The sequence below is a fragment of the Euprymna scolopes genome, chromosome 2, assembly GCF_053919585.1.
Source record: "Euprymna scolopes isolate OS-2025 chromosome 2, ASM5391958v1, whole genome shotgun sequence".
Classification (NCBI taxonomy): Eukaryota; Metazoa; Mollusca; class Cephalopoda; order Sepiida; family Sepiolidae; genus Euprymna; species Euprymna scolopes.
This window is the reverse complement of record NC_136483.1, coordinates 35,448,407-35,465,641: the sequence shown is the minus strand read 5'-3', so window position 1 is coordinate 35,465,641 and position 17,235 is coordinate 35,448,407. Positions and strand designations below refer to the sequence as shown.

Here is a 17,235-nt window from a genome sequence, read left to right as displayed (position 1 = left end):
CCCCCCCGTCCCGGAAACAAACACTCGGGCAACGCCGGGTATCCCCGCTAGTATAAGTTAAGTTTCAGTATAAATCATGTTCTTTATTTTTATTTTTATTTTTTACGATGCAATTTTTTAAAGTTTTCTAATGCTTTTTGTAAAAATATCTTACACTCATTATCGACAATCACTGTTCAACAGATCTTTCTTGCTTGAACCTAAGGCATGGCGTCATTTTACAATGAACAGACCTGTTATTTATTTTATGACGGCCATGCTAAAGCACGCTATAAGTCAAACGTCAGTTGAGGATTACAAATGAAAATTCAAAATGGCGTCTATAATCGCTATGTATTCAGTCATATTTTTTTTACTTTATTTACCTCATGAATACGTTTTACAATTCAAATTCAACCAATTATTATATATAAGCTTACTTACTTATTTACATAATTTAAATACACATAAATAATATATTGCGAATAGATATTATATATTTATGGATGGAAGTGCTTTTTGATGGAACCAAACATATTTATCAATACGTGTTTACTTTGTTGTGAACCCATTCAAAAATACGCTATGTACCAGATTAGAGTCCAATGTTTATTTGCTTTCTACACAAGGTCCAATGTCGAATTTTTCTAAACAAAAATGTTTACCATAATATCAAAATCGTTTTTCGGTCCTACTCTGCCTGCTTATAAAACCTTAATTATAACATGCTTCATTAAAATAAATAAATAAATAAATAAATAAATAAATAAACAGATCAATAGAAAGTGGATCTTAGGTTTACTTTCGCCAGCTGCGTAACTTTAGTCCTCACATTACAGGGGCGATGTTTCTGACAAAGAGGGAAGAATTGCTGTTTTATGGGTCAGCATCTCTTCCATCTAACACTTATCGTTGGAAAGTTTTTGATCTTGAAGTACTATTAAAATAAAGCTCCTTAAACCAAGTGGTTTTATGCTTTATCTGTAGCGATACCCATGAAGAAAAAATACCGACTTTTGCTATTAAGTCCGCCTTTAAAAGAAATCCTGACCCAATAACGGCATTTTAATTTTTAAATATACCATTCATTTAGTTACACCATTCATCGACTTTCGTCCTTACGTCGCCCTTCCTTATATATACATGGCGTGGTGCCTGACCTTGGCAGAAACCATCTTGGAGCGTCTTTTTTCTTTAGCCACCAACACCACCAACACCACCACCAACATTTAATATGAATTGGGGTAAAAAGTTTTGGCGAAGAAAGAAAATACAGTTTGATATGACGAAACTGAAAAAGAACGCCCCTACAAGCATGATCAAAATGAATTTAAATTGTTTTTATTTTTATTATAATATCTTGATTTCCGAACGATTTAAGTATGGTCTAAGTAAAGAAACCATTTTATATATATATATATATATATATATATATATATATATATATATATATATATATATATATATACACACACACAGACACACATACACACACCAGAAGGAAAAGAGTGTAAGCAATTATAAACATTTGCATTTTAACGTTCGTAGGATTCACTTCGCGATTCAATCACTTCATATAAAATGGTTTCTTTACTTAGACCATACTTAAATCGTTCGGAAATCAAGATATTATAATAAAAATAAAAACAATTTAAATTCATTTTGATCATGCTTTAATACAAAACAAAAAATGGCTTGTAGGGGCGTTCTTGTTCAGTTTCGTCATAAATGTTTTAATACGAAACCTGGATTTTGAGAAACACGTACAGTGTTTCTTATTTAATTTATACTTTACAACAGATTTAGTAGTATAATAATAATTAGAAAAATTATTATTGTTTTTGTTGTTGTTGTTGTTGTTGTTATTATTATTATTAGCAGCAGCAGCAACAGCAGCAGCAAAAACAAGAGAACTTGCTCAATCACTGACATAGCCTGCTCTTTCGATATAAGAATGCACGAGAAAAAAACATGAAAAAAGTAAATATCAAGATCTGAAATAATAATAATAATAATAATAATAATAATAATAATAATAATAAGAAGAAGAAGAAGAAGAAGAAGAAGAAGAAGAAGAAGAAGAGCAACAACAACAACAAAAATTGGAAAATAATACCTGAGAAGGACAAGAAAATGTAAACCAGACATATAGAAACTGAAACAGAAGTAAATATGAGGACGGAGGAACGCCACATGGAATCAAGAAAACTGAAACCATACAATTGTAAGTTAACGCCCCATACCAAAAAAGAGAAATTGTAGTGTCGACATCAACTGGCATCACACAGAATAGTCGTGAAGGGTCACGGAGGATGTATAGACAGAGGAAAGAGATGAGCATAAAGAGGACTGGGGCCTTGGGGAGGCTTATTGTCACCCAAATTCTAATGAAGGCAAATAGTAATTTCCAGTGAGAAGTCGATAACGCAAATTCATTTGCTAAGGGTATCAAAAGAGGTGGAGAGTACTGGAAATATGGGGAGATTTTTTGTCATCTAGACTCCAGAGAACACCATAGTTTGTTGACAGAGATAAATCTCTGATGACCTGTGTGAAAACTTTAAGTGGGTATAAATAGTAATAATAATAAGAAGAAGAATAGCCTTGATACTTGATAGTTCAAAACCGGCTTCGAAATCTAGTAGGTGGTGCCTTTTTCTCTTTCCTATAACCTCTTTCCCACAAAGGAGACGTTGTGAGCCTGTCTCTGTTCTATCGTTATTTTCATGGCAAATCCTCGACTGAACTCTAATCTATGGTCCCCCCATTGCCAAATATTCACAAAAAGACACTCGACTTCTACAACCACTATAAACGACTTACCCACTCTCAATATGTGTTTAAATCTAAACGCAGATTCCATGAACAAAGCTTCTTACCCAGAACTGTCCGCCTATGGAACGCTGTTCCGCTGGCCTGCATCTCGGTTGAATACAACATGGTAGCCTTCAAGTCCAATGTAAACAAGTTCTTGCTGAGCCGTCCCCATAAATAATCAAATTCTACCCAATTTACACGATTAACGGTTACTACACTACCACCTTACATTCAATAGCCTTTATCCTCAAGTGACCTTCAGGTCTTGATAAGTGGTGACTCCCAAATTTAAAAAAGAAAAGATGATGATGATTCAATCTACACTAATTGTTCAGTTTAAATAATATAACAAGCAATCCTGTTTCTTTTTTAGGTGGGGGAAGAGGGGTTTGAAAGATGAAGTGAGGCTTTGTGAAAAACATTTTCTCTTTTTTTTTTTTTTTTTTTTTACATCTTCCGTCGGAAAAGGTTTGTTGCCGGTTGGAATGGAATGCCCTACTAGAAAATGCCACCAGATCCGACAACCATTCATTTCCACTTTTCAGAAAAGTTGAATTCCACATGTTGAATTTGACCTTTTCTTTTTTTTTTTTTTTTTTTCTTTCTTTTTGTACAAGGAAAACATCATCCACCATCTGGATAGCTGTACTGAGATATCCGTGGGTGGACGTTAACTAAGTAATTTACAATATGCGGATGATACCGTTCTTTTTGCAACATCCAAAAAAGATCTCCAGAAGCTTCTAGAAATAGTAATAAATGAGCGAAAAGTTTGGTTTGAACCTTAGTGCAAAGAAAACGTTTAGTATGGTGATATCTGGCAAAGAAGTCATACCTACGTGTGATTTAACAATTGGAGCCAAGTCAGTTACTCAGGTAGATAACTTTAGTTACTTTGGATCATGGATTACATCTACAGGACGATCGTGGTGTGATATAAGATCACGTAAAGCTTAGAGTAAACAAGCATTTATCAAACTTAACTTAGTATTAAGCTCCAACACCATCACGTTCAAGGCTAGACAACGCATTCTTAAGGCGTATGTTTGGTCTGTCTTGTTATATGGTTGTGAAAGCTTGACTATTTGCCCCCAAATGCAGAAACGCATTAATAGCGCAGGAATTTGGTTAGCAAGACAAATGTTTGAGTCGTTTGGAAAGATCACATTTCTAACGAGGAAATATGAGCTAGATCTGGATGAACTAAAAGATTGTTGATGGAAACTATCATGAAAAGACAAATGATGTTCTTAGGACATATTCAACCGTTAAAGAGGCACAGAACATCTGGTATTGACTGGTAGAATGCCATGATCGGCCAAGACACACTTTGATTGACAACTTGATCGATTGGACGGGATCATTGTCAAAAGTTGACCTGTTTCAGACTATGGATAGCCGCACGCATTGGAAAGCCATGGTCGTCAACGCTGTCAAACGGCAGGGCCGCTAATGATGAACTCCACAGCATAAACAGACTGCATGTCTAACTTTACTGCAGTGAGAAGGGACAGGTACATATATACCCATCTCGTAAAAACGTGCACACTTCCGAGAGAAAGTGTGCTGGAGCAACTTGTTTCCATTCATGTTCAAACAAAGATAACACCGACTTTTGCTATTAGGAAATCAATAAAATAATCATTTAAATAAAATTTACGCTAATAAAAGCACTCGAAGTCTATATATACGTGAATTAAACTGCTTTTTTTTTAACTCGTCCATATAGTATATAGTATATATGATTTTTTTTTTATTTGTGGATTGATAATTTGGATTGTTTGAATTAATCGGGCAACTTTTCTCTGCACAACGTTTCGACCGATGTAATCTTCGACTCTCTTCATGTATCTTGTCGAATTTGGGAATCTTTCTGTTGAATTCGTAAATTTGCACGGAATTTTGAACGGAATCCTTTATTTAATCCACAGGAGTAGCACGCTCTTTTTCAGTCAACCATGACCAGGTAGAATCTTTAATTTCAATTAAGAATCGTGCATAGAAGACGTCAACGATGATGATGTGTACAAGGTTAATGTTGAATAAATGTATGTGTTGTGAGACAAACAAACAAGACAACAGCAAGAGCGCTGGTGTCAGTGTTACCAGCACAGAGTGTGTATGTATATGTGTGTGTGTGTGTGTGTGTGAGAGAGAGAGAGAGAGAGAGAGAGAGAGAGAGAGAGAGATTTCGTTGTATTATTGATATTAACAGTAGCAATGTATTTTTTAGCGAAAAATGTGAATCGTATTTTATTTTTTTATCAGTTTCCAGTAATAAATTCGTACGATTTACAACATTGATAATATCACTGCTTATCCGCACCTTCGCCATATTCGGGCCGAAATAGCTTGAAACAAAAATGTAGTAGGCAAAAAAAAATAAATAAATAAATGTTCTGTCAGCAACAGTACAACTTCAAAATAGTCAATATCGCCCACCTCCAGAAGAGAGGGAATTCCTGTCCGTGATAACCGTGGTAAAAGAAGACACACTCCAATCGCCAGAAACACCCACACACACATTTTGCAGGACACTGTCGACTCGTCTCTAGCCTCCTGCTTTTATAGTGGCCGGGAATTATCCATTTGCATAATCACATGAGAAAGAAACGTGATTTTCCGAGAGTTGCATGGGGTAAATGCTAATAAAAAACCCCGGACGCCATCTTGGAATTCTCTTTTTCCCCCCAACCGGTGACACAACAGACGTACCCGAGGTAAGCTCTTTTTCCCCTCATTTTAGTTATTGCTACTTCTGCTACAAACATGTTTTCATTTTCGTCTCTTCAATTAAATGAAAAATCGTATTTGCTTTTACACTAGTTATGCAAATAGGAATAACTTTACAGCAATTATTACAAGTGGCGTTTCCGGCACTTCTACGGCCTTAAATTGTATTTCATGCTCTGAAATAAAATTCTAATTTATTTTTAAGGTGTCGAAAATCTAACTTTAATTATTATCAATTCTTTCCCAAATTTTCAGATTATATTTTTTTTTCTGATAATTAAATTGTAGGGACCAGAAATATGATTCAAATGAACGTAAAATGTTACTAGTTTGTATAAACTACTCTCTTTCTTTCTTTCTTTCTTTCTTTCTTCATTTAGCTACCCTTTCCGTTTCGCCCCCCCCCCCCCGAAATAAAGAAAGTACGATTTCACATCGATATGTTAATTCCACATTTTCGATTAATGAAAATGATTCCCGTTTGTCTGAAACGATAAAATCAGCTATCCAGTGTGAAATAGCAAATCCGAATAAAAAACAAACCTCCTCGCCACGAAAAAGAAAAAATACGGATAGTCCGACGGAGCTCGAAACAAGACAGAACATGGTACAATATTACGCTCACTCCGTTGCCCTTCGAGGCCAATGGAGGAAAAACGAATACTCACCTCTCGCACACAGAAACGGGACTATTCCATTTGCACATTAACGTATCAACAGAAACACATTCACACACATACAAAGACTGCATATGTAGAATGCTTCCTGAGCTCACACATATATTATTTACACACTGGCAAAGGTTGTATAAGTAAATGATTACTCAATCAAGCTAACAAAACCAAAGGTAAGCCAAAACATACACAATGCCTATTGTTCAAACAATCATATTCACGCAGATAGAAAATAAGCATATACACATATATATTTCTAGAGAACTTTGAACTAAAAGGACAATTCAACCAATCAGAATATCTCCGACACCATTGCTTTTCTATGTTATATTTAATTCTATCACCATTTAATCTTCTCTCTCTCTCTCTCTCTCTCTCTCTCTCTCTCTCTCTCATCTTTTTCACTGATTTTCCTTAATTACACTTTGTCTCGACAGCCGTGTTAAACCCATATCTTATTTTTCTTTTATTAATATTATTGGAATTTCCCCCTCTTTTCCTTGTACATATTTGTGAATTATTCCATGGATTTCGGCCTTTTGGATTATTTTGGACCATTTTCCAATTGCGTGATTTCCTTGGATTTTACTTATGCGAATGGAAATTTAATTAACTTTCTTGGATTTAAATTTTTGGATTTTACCGTCATTGTATACTTTACCTTTCACCTGACTATCCATTCACGTGAAATCACCTTTTTCTTCACCATATTCCCTCTGCTTCACTTTTTGTTATCAAGTAAGATCTTTGACTTACTTGCAGTTTCATCAAATACTTTTGCAAGCAAAATCCGATCCCGCATTTTGCTTATTCCTACTCTCTGATGAGAAGGAAAGTATTTCTTCGAAACTCCGCGGATTAAGGATTATCCACTTATTAAGTATTTCCTTTTCAGATTAAATATGTTTTTAACTCTTTCTCAAAGTGTTTTTTAACATGTTTTATTAACTATTTGCTCTTATATATATATATATATTTTTTTTTTTTTTTTTTTACACAGTGATCACCACCTATCAAGGCCCGGAAGCCACTCAGGGATAAGGGTTATTGCAAGTACATTAAGTTAGTGAGGAGATTTGCTGAAGTGTTTACTTAAGGGGGCGGTTCATTAGAAATTTGTTAACATTGGACTTGAAGACATCCAAATTGTAGTCCGGAGGGAAGCAGGCAGACGGAACAGAGTTCCACAGGCGTGCAGTTCTAAGAAAGAAGCTTTGTTCATGGAATCCGCGTTTTGATTTAGGCACAGATATAGAGTGGGGGAAATTTTTCACAGTGGATTCAGCTAGACGGGTGTTTCTCGTGAAAGATTGGCGAGGGGGGACCAGAGATTGGAGTTCAGACGAGCATCTGCCATGGAAATAACGATAAAACAAGGACAGGCTCGCAACGTCTCTTCTGTGGGAGAGAGGTTGCAGGATAGAGAAAAGGGCATCCCCCACTAAGCCACGAAGTCTATTTTGTACTCTGTCAAGGCAGGATAGGCTGTTTTTAGCAGCTCCTTCCCAGATATGGCAACAGTATTCCATCCTTGGACGTACTTGGCTTTTATATAGATAGAGAATTGCATCAGTAGTGAGATATCTTCTGGAGCGGTAGAAGGATCCCACCATCTTTCCAGCGACCTTGGCAACAGACTTGATGTACGTGTTCCATTTCAGATCAGGAGTAAAGGTCAAACCCAGAAGCTTGTCAAAACACGGAACCTCACCCAGACGAGAGCCATCCATCACAATTGATGCCAGATGGGGATCAGAGCGTTGATGATGTAAGGATAGGAGTTTGGTTTTGGATGCATTAAAGGTAACCAGCCACATCTTCCCCCACTGAACCACGCGCTCGAGATCAGAGGAGAGAGAATCAGAGAGAACTTTGTCATTTACAGCTTTTGATGTGTTGCCGTAGATGGTTGTGTCATCAGCATAGATGTCAACGAATGATTTAAGTATGTGTTTAGGGAGGTCATTGATGTAGATCAGGAAGAGAGTTGGGCCCAGGATTGACCCCTGGGGGACTCCAGCATTTATATTGCAGGCCTCCGATTTTTGTCCATCGACCACTACTCTTATGAGCCTATCGGAGAGAAATGATTTAATGATTGAGAAAACATTTCCCGTTATACCGTAGCTGGAAATCTTGTGAAGTAGACCCTTATGCCATACCTTGTCAAAGGCCTTTGATATGTCAAGAGCAATTGCCCTAGAAAGAAAGCCTTTGTCAAGAGATTCACTTATCCTGTGGGATATAACTGTCAGCACATCTGCGGTAGATCTTGCAGAGCGGAAACCATATTGTGTGTCACTAAGAAGGTTATTCCTGCTGAGGTGGTTGACTATTTCTCTATTTAATATGGATTCCAGCAACTTACTCATAACACACAGGGGACTTATAGGTCTGTATTGAGAGGGAGATGACTTATCACCGTAATTCTTAAATATAGGGCAAACTGAAGAGGTCTTCCAGGGAGTCGGAAAGCACTTCTCCTTAAGGCAGCGCTTAAATAGTTTCGTAAGTATGGGAGCAAGTTCTGTTTGAAGCTTTTTTAACACTATATATATATATATATATATATATATATATATATATATATATATATATATATATATATATATATATATATATATATATATCAGGTAGGGAGATATCCAAAAACGAAGAAGAGTAATTGAATTTCAACAAAGATTGTTGATAGTGCTCAATTAAAGAGAGCTAATTATTATTTATTATTATTATTTATGTAAATACATTCATATCTTGCTGTTAACCCCACTTTTGTCTCTTTAATTTACGACATACAGTCACACTCGCTGAAGCATTTTCAAACATCCATAACATGCAAGCTTCTTCTTCTTCTTCTTCTTCTTCACTTTCTTTCTTCTTCTTCTCTTTCTTCTCCTTTTTCTTCTTCTTCTTCTTCAATTTATAATATTAAATTCTTAGCGTATATTCCCAAAGAGGCGATCGTCGTCAATATCTTGACTCAAGCCAGGAACCACGCTATATGTTACCTGATGTAATTTTGAAGTACGTTTAATCAAATTTCAACGGACGTTCAGAATAGTCTGCTTATTTTAAGTCCCTGAATTATGAAATTATCAAATTTCAATATTAATTATTCCGATCAAGGAATACAATTTAAAAATAGCAACCAAATGCTTCTCACTGTCGGCATATTTTAGTTGGGATTACGGTGTAGTCTGTTTTTGTGGTCGGGAAGGGGCTGTGTGGGCATCATCCCAAACGTTACCTTCTCCTGTGAAAAAATATGGTTGATTGCTGATCGCCTGGGACACCTTCACCATGGAATGTTGACGGAGCTAATCATGGCTAATTTTATTGCCGTCCAAAATGTTCCTTTTGATGGAAAACTGGGGTTTCTCTATTTAAACTGGCCTTGTGTCTAACTTTTCCACTTTGGAACGACATATCAAATGTTATCTAATATTGGAGCGAAAAGCTAGACAAGAAAGGTGAGATATTCTAACGGCACCTATTCTACAACTGAATTGGGGGAAAAAAAAAGACATTGGTTTGGTTTTTAATATTGTTGTTATTTGTTTGTTACGTTTATTAAACAATCTACTAAAATTTTAATGCTTGTTGGTCTCCGGACACACTTCATCTGAAGTAGAGAGAGTAATAGAATGATGTAAATAAGTAAAAGAGATAGATAGGGGGAAACGGAGGCGGGGGGTGAGAATAGAATGTGCAGGAACGGGGTGGTGCTGCTTATTATGATATTACAACAAAAAGGGGGAGAAGGGAAGAAAGAGAGAGGACCAAGACAGAGAGGAGAGGAGCTATATTATAACATCACAGTGTGTTCTGATTTTGCGATATCCTTTGACTTTGTAAAAACATGATTATCCACAAATTTTAAAGTTAAGAAAGTATATGTTTTTAAAAAATCAATAATATATATAATAAATACTGACCCGACATGTGACAGGTAGTCTATTTAAATTGTAATTTTTTTTTTAAAATCGCTTTCATTTTTTTTTTTTTTTGTATCAAATAAAAAATGTATATAAAAAAAGAAAGAAAGAAATAGAATGCAAGAAACTATTGACCCTTCATTTTTATGCGCTTATCTGAAGATTTGAGAAAAGAGCGAAACTACCGTCACCTCCTCCATCGCTCCTCTCCCCCATGAGTATTACGTGATGTGTGACAGTGTCACTAGTGGTACAGTGGTACAGAAAACGCGAAAGTGCCCGCCTACCTGTCATATTGCTCTTCGGAACGGCGGAATCTTCTCCAGACAGTTGCCGTTAAATTCTTCTCCGCGAGTCGAGTTAAACCGACTCGGTTTTGCATTTGCACAGTGTCAATTCTTAACGATAAAAAAAAAAGAGAGAGCGAACTCGGTTATTAATTCTATCTTAAATTCCAAGGTTGATTGAATTTATCCGCAAAACAAAACCTGAAAATCTGTCCAACCGTATCTTTTTCTCACAAGTTTTTCAAGTTGTGTGTCTTGTTTTTGTCGGGTGTTTTTGTTGTTGTTATTGTTGTTGTTGTTGGTTATAATCTGATATTTTTAAAGCAGTCTTTTTTTTTAATAATAATAATTCGTTCTATTATATATATTGACAGTTTTGTTTATTAAATTGCGATCTGATTTTACTTCGGTTTCTTTTTCCGATTCTTAACAACTAGATTGCTCTTTTTGCTTAAAAGTGAATTATTAATTTTTTGTCCATGAATTTTACGGAAAATACTATATTTTACATTTGGAATGGCTTTCAGTTAAAAAATATAATTTATTAATCTTATTTATTTCAAGAAAATAAAGTATAAAATAAATACCTGAAATTAAAAATACCAGTTAAAATAGTTTTTATATTACATAGTATATACACTATATATATATATATATATATATATATATATATATATATATATATATATATATATATATATATACCTTATATATTATTTTATTATCTACATGATAATTGAATTAAAAGAAAAATAACCAAAAGAGACAATATTGCAAAGAAAACATTTGGATAAAAAAAAAAATCTTAATTTATATGATTTTTCAGATGCTATTATCTTCTTTTTATTTGTTTTAATTAATTATTTATTTTATTTATTTATTTATTTATTTGTTTTCCAAAACTAGCCGCTTCCATTCAGGCAAACCTGATTTCTTTTATTTCAGTGCGGGCGTAATTGATATCGGGGACTTTCTTTTGCATCACCGTAAATATATATATATTTACTGTCACTCCTACAACACCGCTTTTTTATCATGTGTTTATAAAAATCAAAGTTTATCTTTTTGGGGGTTGTGGTGATCGTATTCACCCCCCACAAAAAAAGTGAGGTTTTTTTTTGTTTTTTTTTTTCTAACCATTTTCGGGGGAACAGAAGCCAACCATGTCCTCTGGCGATGGAATTCAACAAGGGGCTTCTTCTTCGGTTGGTTATTTAGATACAACAGTCGTCAACAACGGTGACGATCGGGGTAGTTCGACAGGTTTTGTCCATGAGAGTCTAACCAGTGAGGTGGATGTTTGGACCAGCTCGCATCGTTCCTGTGGAATTCTTCAGGTATGTAACACCTTTTAAACATTGAATTTGGACCCTTATTCGGTTCTATTGGTGTTGTTATCATCTGTTTTCTCAGCAGCCGTTTTCCTATTATTTCTTAATTCCACGCCTATTACGGTTTTGAAATCGATTGATGACTCAGCCTCTCGTAGATTTCTCTTAAAGAACAAAATAACACAAGCGACTTGAGAGGGAAGAAGTTCATGCCGTGTACGCAATTTACCGCTATCATTTGCTACGCAAAACTCTAGTATCATTTAAACGGCAACGTTTACACGCACATAATACTAAGTGCATCTAGTAGGCGTTACCCGGGAATTTTTATATTTTTCAGTTTTGTTTTGTTTCCGATTTTATTTTTACAAAATTAGGATCTGATCATCACTATACAACAATGTATCGTTTTCACATTTCGTTGGTAATTTGACCAAGACTATAATTTCCTGTTTCAATCTCTAAAATTATTGGATTTAAATATCGTCGATGACTTTCTATTCGACAGTTTGAATGCTTCCAAATTCATTTCAAATAAGGGTCGCATAATAATGCATACGTTCTCTCACAATCAATAAATGACTTATGCAGAATACGGACCGTGCTGAAATAATATCATTACAACCCCAATCTTAACATAGGTTGAGGAAGGCGTCTTGTAACTATTCTGTACTTTCACCTAACAATTTAACAAGCAAAAAATACCGTAAAAAATGAATTTAACTTGAAAATCATATCTAAAAATAGTACCGCGGTTCGTATTCTGCATAAGTATCAGACATAGTTCCCTTGTTTGGAAAAAAACGACGAAATGTATTCTGGTGGGTTTAATTTCATAGTTTATTTTTTAAATAGGATTTTAAATGCTTTAGTATTATTGTAGATTAACATTCTTCGCTAAAACCCCAATCCCCAGCTTCCCAAATTCTACTTTTATAGGCGATTACATGTGAACACTTTGAAAAACTTTGAAAAGGAAAAATAATTCTTTAGAATTTAAAGTGAAGGAAGGATCAGTTTGGCATATAAGGTTAACTTATAATGACTTCCCCTTGCCGGGCTAATTTTTTCTATGGAAGATAAATTCTGTGCGCTTTTTATTATTATTATTATTATTATTTAAGTTGGTTACGTGTGGTTTTACGACCTTGTCACTCAGACTTAGGGTTAATGGTAAAAAGTTGGTTAACGGTCCTAAAAAGCTCAAATGGTATGGAAATTGATCATTTTGTATTAAATTTACATACAAAACTGATCTTTCACTCTAACTTGGAACTTGGCAGGCCTAGTACGATGTAATGTGTATGCACAAATATACATTTATCCTTTTAACTGCGTTAAAGAGGCAATTTTTTTATATGCATGTGTCGTTAGCTCAGATCGTACGTAGCGATTAGCTGAATGTTTGGGTTTCGATTCTAGCTGATGGCACCAAACTCGTATATTTATTTTAAAAAAAAAAAACACTTCTATGTTTGGTAAAATGTAATGAATGGAGAATTGGCTCTATAATAATAATTACAAAATTTCCATAAATTAAAAGCGTATTTTATAACCAGGCAACACCGGGCGCGGGCGAGCTACTAGTTTGCTATATATTTGTGTTTTGACCACTTTTTCGTTCTGTTGTCTATTCTACTAAATACCCGGGGCATATGGTGTTACTGTCCATCTACGAATTCACTATAGTTTTTTATTTCAATAAATATTTGATGATAATGTAAGTTACATAGAGACGAGAACAGCATACACGCAGACATGCGAGAAATGGTAACACAATTGTATTCATATACATTTGGAAATAAATCCAAGTAACTACGTCGTTATATTTTTAGAATTTTACACCAAATGACTTTCTCGTTTCCGTTTTAAAATTTTAATGTTCTGTTGGTGGTTTGTTTTTTGTTTGTTTTTTAATAATTTTGACTAGTTTTGTTTTATTTTATTTTTTTTACATTATTATTAAACAATTGAATTTATTTGTACTACAAATCTTAGCTAACATATACCTCTCCTCTATAGCAACGTTGTTTGTCAACTAAGACGAGCATAAAAAATACATAACAATGTCCGCTAAATATAGAAATAAGAATATTGTGTCACATGCAAGTTTTTAGTGAAAACAAACTCGTAGCTTCCGTTTAAGATTCTCAATTGTTTTCATTTTCAAAAACTACTCCGTAAATGTCTACCAGTTTATTTTGTTTTGTTTTTTTTTTGTTTTGTTTTTTATTTTTTTATTTTTTTATTTATTTATTTTTTTATTTTTACTGCCTTGCAATAATAGATCTTCATTGCCACCTGAATTATGAGGCGAAACCGAATTTAGGGTTCCGATCGTCATCCTGGACACCTGATTAATAGTATTGGCTGAAGTATACCAATTCGCCCCCTCCCTAAAAAAAAAAAAAAGAAAAAAGACTCTACTTTTTTAGCCGAGTATAAAAAAAAAATAATTTGAAAACGCTAGAAAGTATCCTGGTACCTCTACAAGGCCATTATTCGCCCATGTATGGAGTATTGCTGTATCATTTGGGCTGGTGCAGGTGCATCTGCTACTAGTCTCTCATTCATGGGCAGGGTTCAAAAGAGAGTTGCCAACCTGATAGATTCTGAACTGTCATCTAAGCTTCAACCTCTGTCCCATCGACGAAATCTTGCATCCATTTACAAGTATTTTAATGGTGGATGCTCTGACGAACTGCAAGCCCTTGTACCCCCTTGGTTAAATACTCCATGAAAAACCAGACCAGTAACAAAGTCTCACCCCTACACAGTAGAGACCCCTAGATGTAAGAAAGGCTTCTAATCTAGTTTCTTCTGTAGTACTGCTAGACTTTGGAATTCCCTTCCGGGTCCCTGCTTCCCCAACTGTACTGATATGCAAAAGTTTAACTGTAATGTGAACAGACATCTTGCTGCTCAACTCCTTTCATAGTATCCCTGAAACTTATGTTCCTGATAGTAGTCCCCTACATCAAAGTAGCTCTGTGCCTTGTTTGGGGTGAAAATGTAATAAAAAAAAATATAATCAACCCATTATTTTTTTTATTTTATTTTTTTTATTATTAATGAAAATGTATTATTTTATGTAAAAATACCGAAAACATAGCATGATGATCCAATTCCTGATCGGATAGTGTTTTTTAAGGACATATAACCAACTATTTTTAAGAGAGATAATTTTATTGGAGAGGGTAACAAATTTTGGTAATTTTTACGAACGCAAAAATTCCAAACTGACTTTGTTGTTGTACTTCATCCCTCCCTGTTAAAAAAAAATATATATTAGCAAAAAGAGAACTGATAATAGAATTGTAAGAATGAAAATAATTTTCAATAAAGTCAAACTCTCTAAATGAGTGGCACTTTTTATGGCCGTCACCAATGTTTGCCAACAAAACGATCTTTTCTGTTCTTCATTTAAATATTTACCCATTGATATAAGTCATTTGTTATTAAGATTGCTCGACTGGTAACTATTCTGCACTTTAACCATTTACTTTTTGTTTACCTCCACTCGAGGTCAGATTTTTAATGTGGGAAAGATTCTTCTCCCCAAAAAAAGGAGCACTTCAGATTGTGACAAAGATAAAAATTGCCACACTCTACTAGGATTTTTTTCTCTGTGACTAACCAAGGAGAGAAAATAAGTATAGTATGGCGGTCAGAAGTGGGCATAAAAATTGCTACCGCAAAAGGATTGATAGCAATATTGAACCTATGGTCATGACTAAATGCACATAAAGGACTATTTCTAAGAAATATTCAAGCAGAGCAACCTGGCAAATATTCAAACAAAAGTCACAATTCCATTTATAGCATCTTTTCATGTATATTTTCAGCAGAGAGAAAAAAAAAACACAAACCTACAATTGATTTCCAAAGAATTAAGAAAATGGTTAAAATTTAAAAAATAAGACCTTGTCCTTAAATACACTGTTTGCTCAGAAAATAGATTAACAGTTTTATGCGAAACTGATCTCCCAGTTTTAAAGCCGTTTACATCTAAACCCCCAAAAGAAGGTGGAATTACATGTTGAGTTCAGTTCACTATGTAAATTTCTGGTGAAATGCACCCTGATTATCCGTAGACCATTGGGTACTTTTTAGGAAAAGGTATCCAAGAAATTTTCAGTAGTTACATCATCAATTCTGAGTTTCGCCAAACATGTCTGAGATTGGTTAACTTTAACAAACATACAAACTTGTCGTTTCATTTTTACTCTAGACCTAGGCTAAGTTTTCGTTTGTAAAGTTGTTTCTTATTGTGCAGAAGCTTCTTAATGTGATTCAGCTTTCTCTATACATAGTCGGAACTGCTTACATTATAGTTATGTCACGACTGCAAACTTCTGGATACCTATTGCTGAAAAGCTACCAATATTGAAATAAATCTGGCATAAGAACAAAAAAAAAAAAAATTTCTGCATTTACAATCTTTTTATTTTGCTAATCTCTAGCAATGAAAATTACTAGTTTCCAATATTGTAACTGCTTAAGGGAGGATCTTTGTACATAGTAACCAAATTTAGAATAACACTTGTATATGTCTACATAATAATAACCTCGACTTACAATTTTTTTTTTTTTTAAATGGAGAGTAGATAATGCAGTGGATGTGTTATCGGCAGCTCCAGTAACTCTCGCTTCTCCTTTTTTGTCCATCAGTCCTCATTCAAATGAGTGATTTTTCTGACAAAGGGTGAAGAAAAAGATGCTTTCCAGGTCGGTAGTACTTGGTGAACAGTAGTCTGAGATGTCGGAAATTTTTCTGTCTGTCTATCCTTGTGGCCATGTCACTAGTAAGGTTGCTGGAGGTAAACGTTTCATCTGGGCTGACGTTATTCGCCTGATAGTCAGGGACCCAAACCTTGGATTAACCACTAAGGAGGCTTTCCTATCAGCAGGTGCAAAATACTGGGGCTGCTGTATTGCCATTTGGTGAATGGATTCTGATCCATGCAGTAGTCTCTGGTGGGGCCTTTCGATGCTATACTAGTGGGTAATTGTTACGGCTTTACCTTATCATATGCTACATAAAAAAAAATTTTCCTGTCCTTTTCTCTTGCTTTCCCTCTCTATCCTGCTCTAACCAAGTATGCCGACCTGTTCCACAAATCCCAAAACCTCAACATGAAATATCTCCAGAAAAAAAACTCGAATAAACCTAGAACCCCATCTTCCAACGTAGACCCCTACTACCATGTCTCCTTCTCCAACATCAGGGGTCTACATTCCAACCTTTCAGAGGTTGAAACCCAATTACAGGAGACGAAACCGGACATATTCTTTCTAAGCGAAACTGGAATAGGGCCAACCATTTCCCTAGATGAGTTCATAATTAACGGATACTCTAACTTAACATCTAAATCTGACCCCCAAGACTGCGGAATATGTGCTTATATTAAAGATGGCTTCCCGTGTGGCAGGGATATCCCTAGAGAAGATCCTAAATTACCTTATATGTGCTTCCGGG

At 35.0% G+C, this 17,235-nt stretch overlaps 1 protein-coding gene across 2 annotated transcripts in view; it reads left to right on the top strand.

Annotated features, from left to right (window-relative positions):
* Positions 1 to 11,413: 11,413 nt before the first annotated feature.
* Positions 11,414 to 17,235, top strand: part of LOC145290975 (solute carrier family 2, facilitated glucose transporter member 1-like) — a 66,677-nt gene continuing 60,855 nt past the window's right edge. Inside the window, exon 1 of one of the 2 annotated variants that reach the window (XM_080136531.1) lies at positions 11,414 to 11,762. In XM_080136531.1, coding sequence (XP_079992657.1) covers positions 11,589 to 11,762 — 174 coding nt within the window. In that variant the 5' untranslated portion in view covers positions 11,414 to 11,588. The remainder of the gene's footprint in view (positions 11,763 to 17,235) is intronic. The other variant, XM_080136529.1, reaches the window with a different exon arrangement.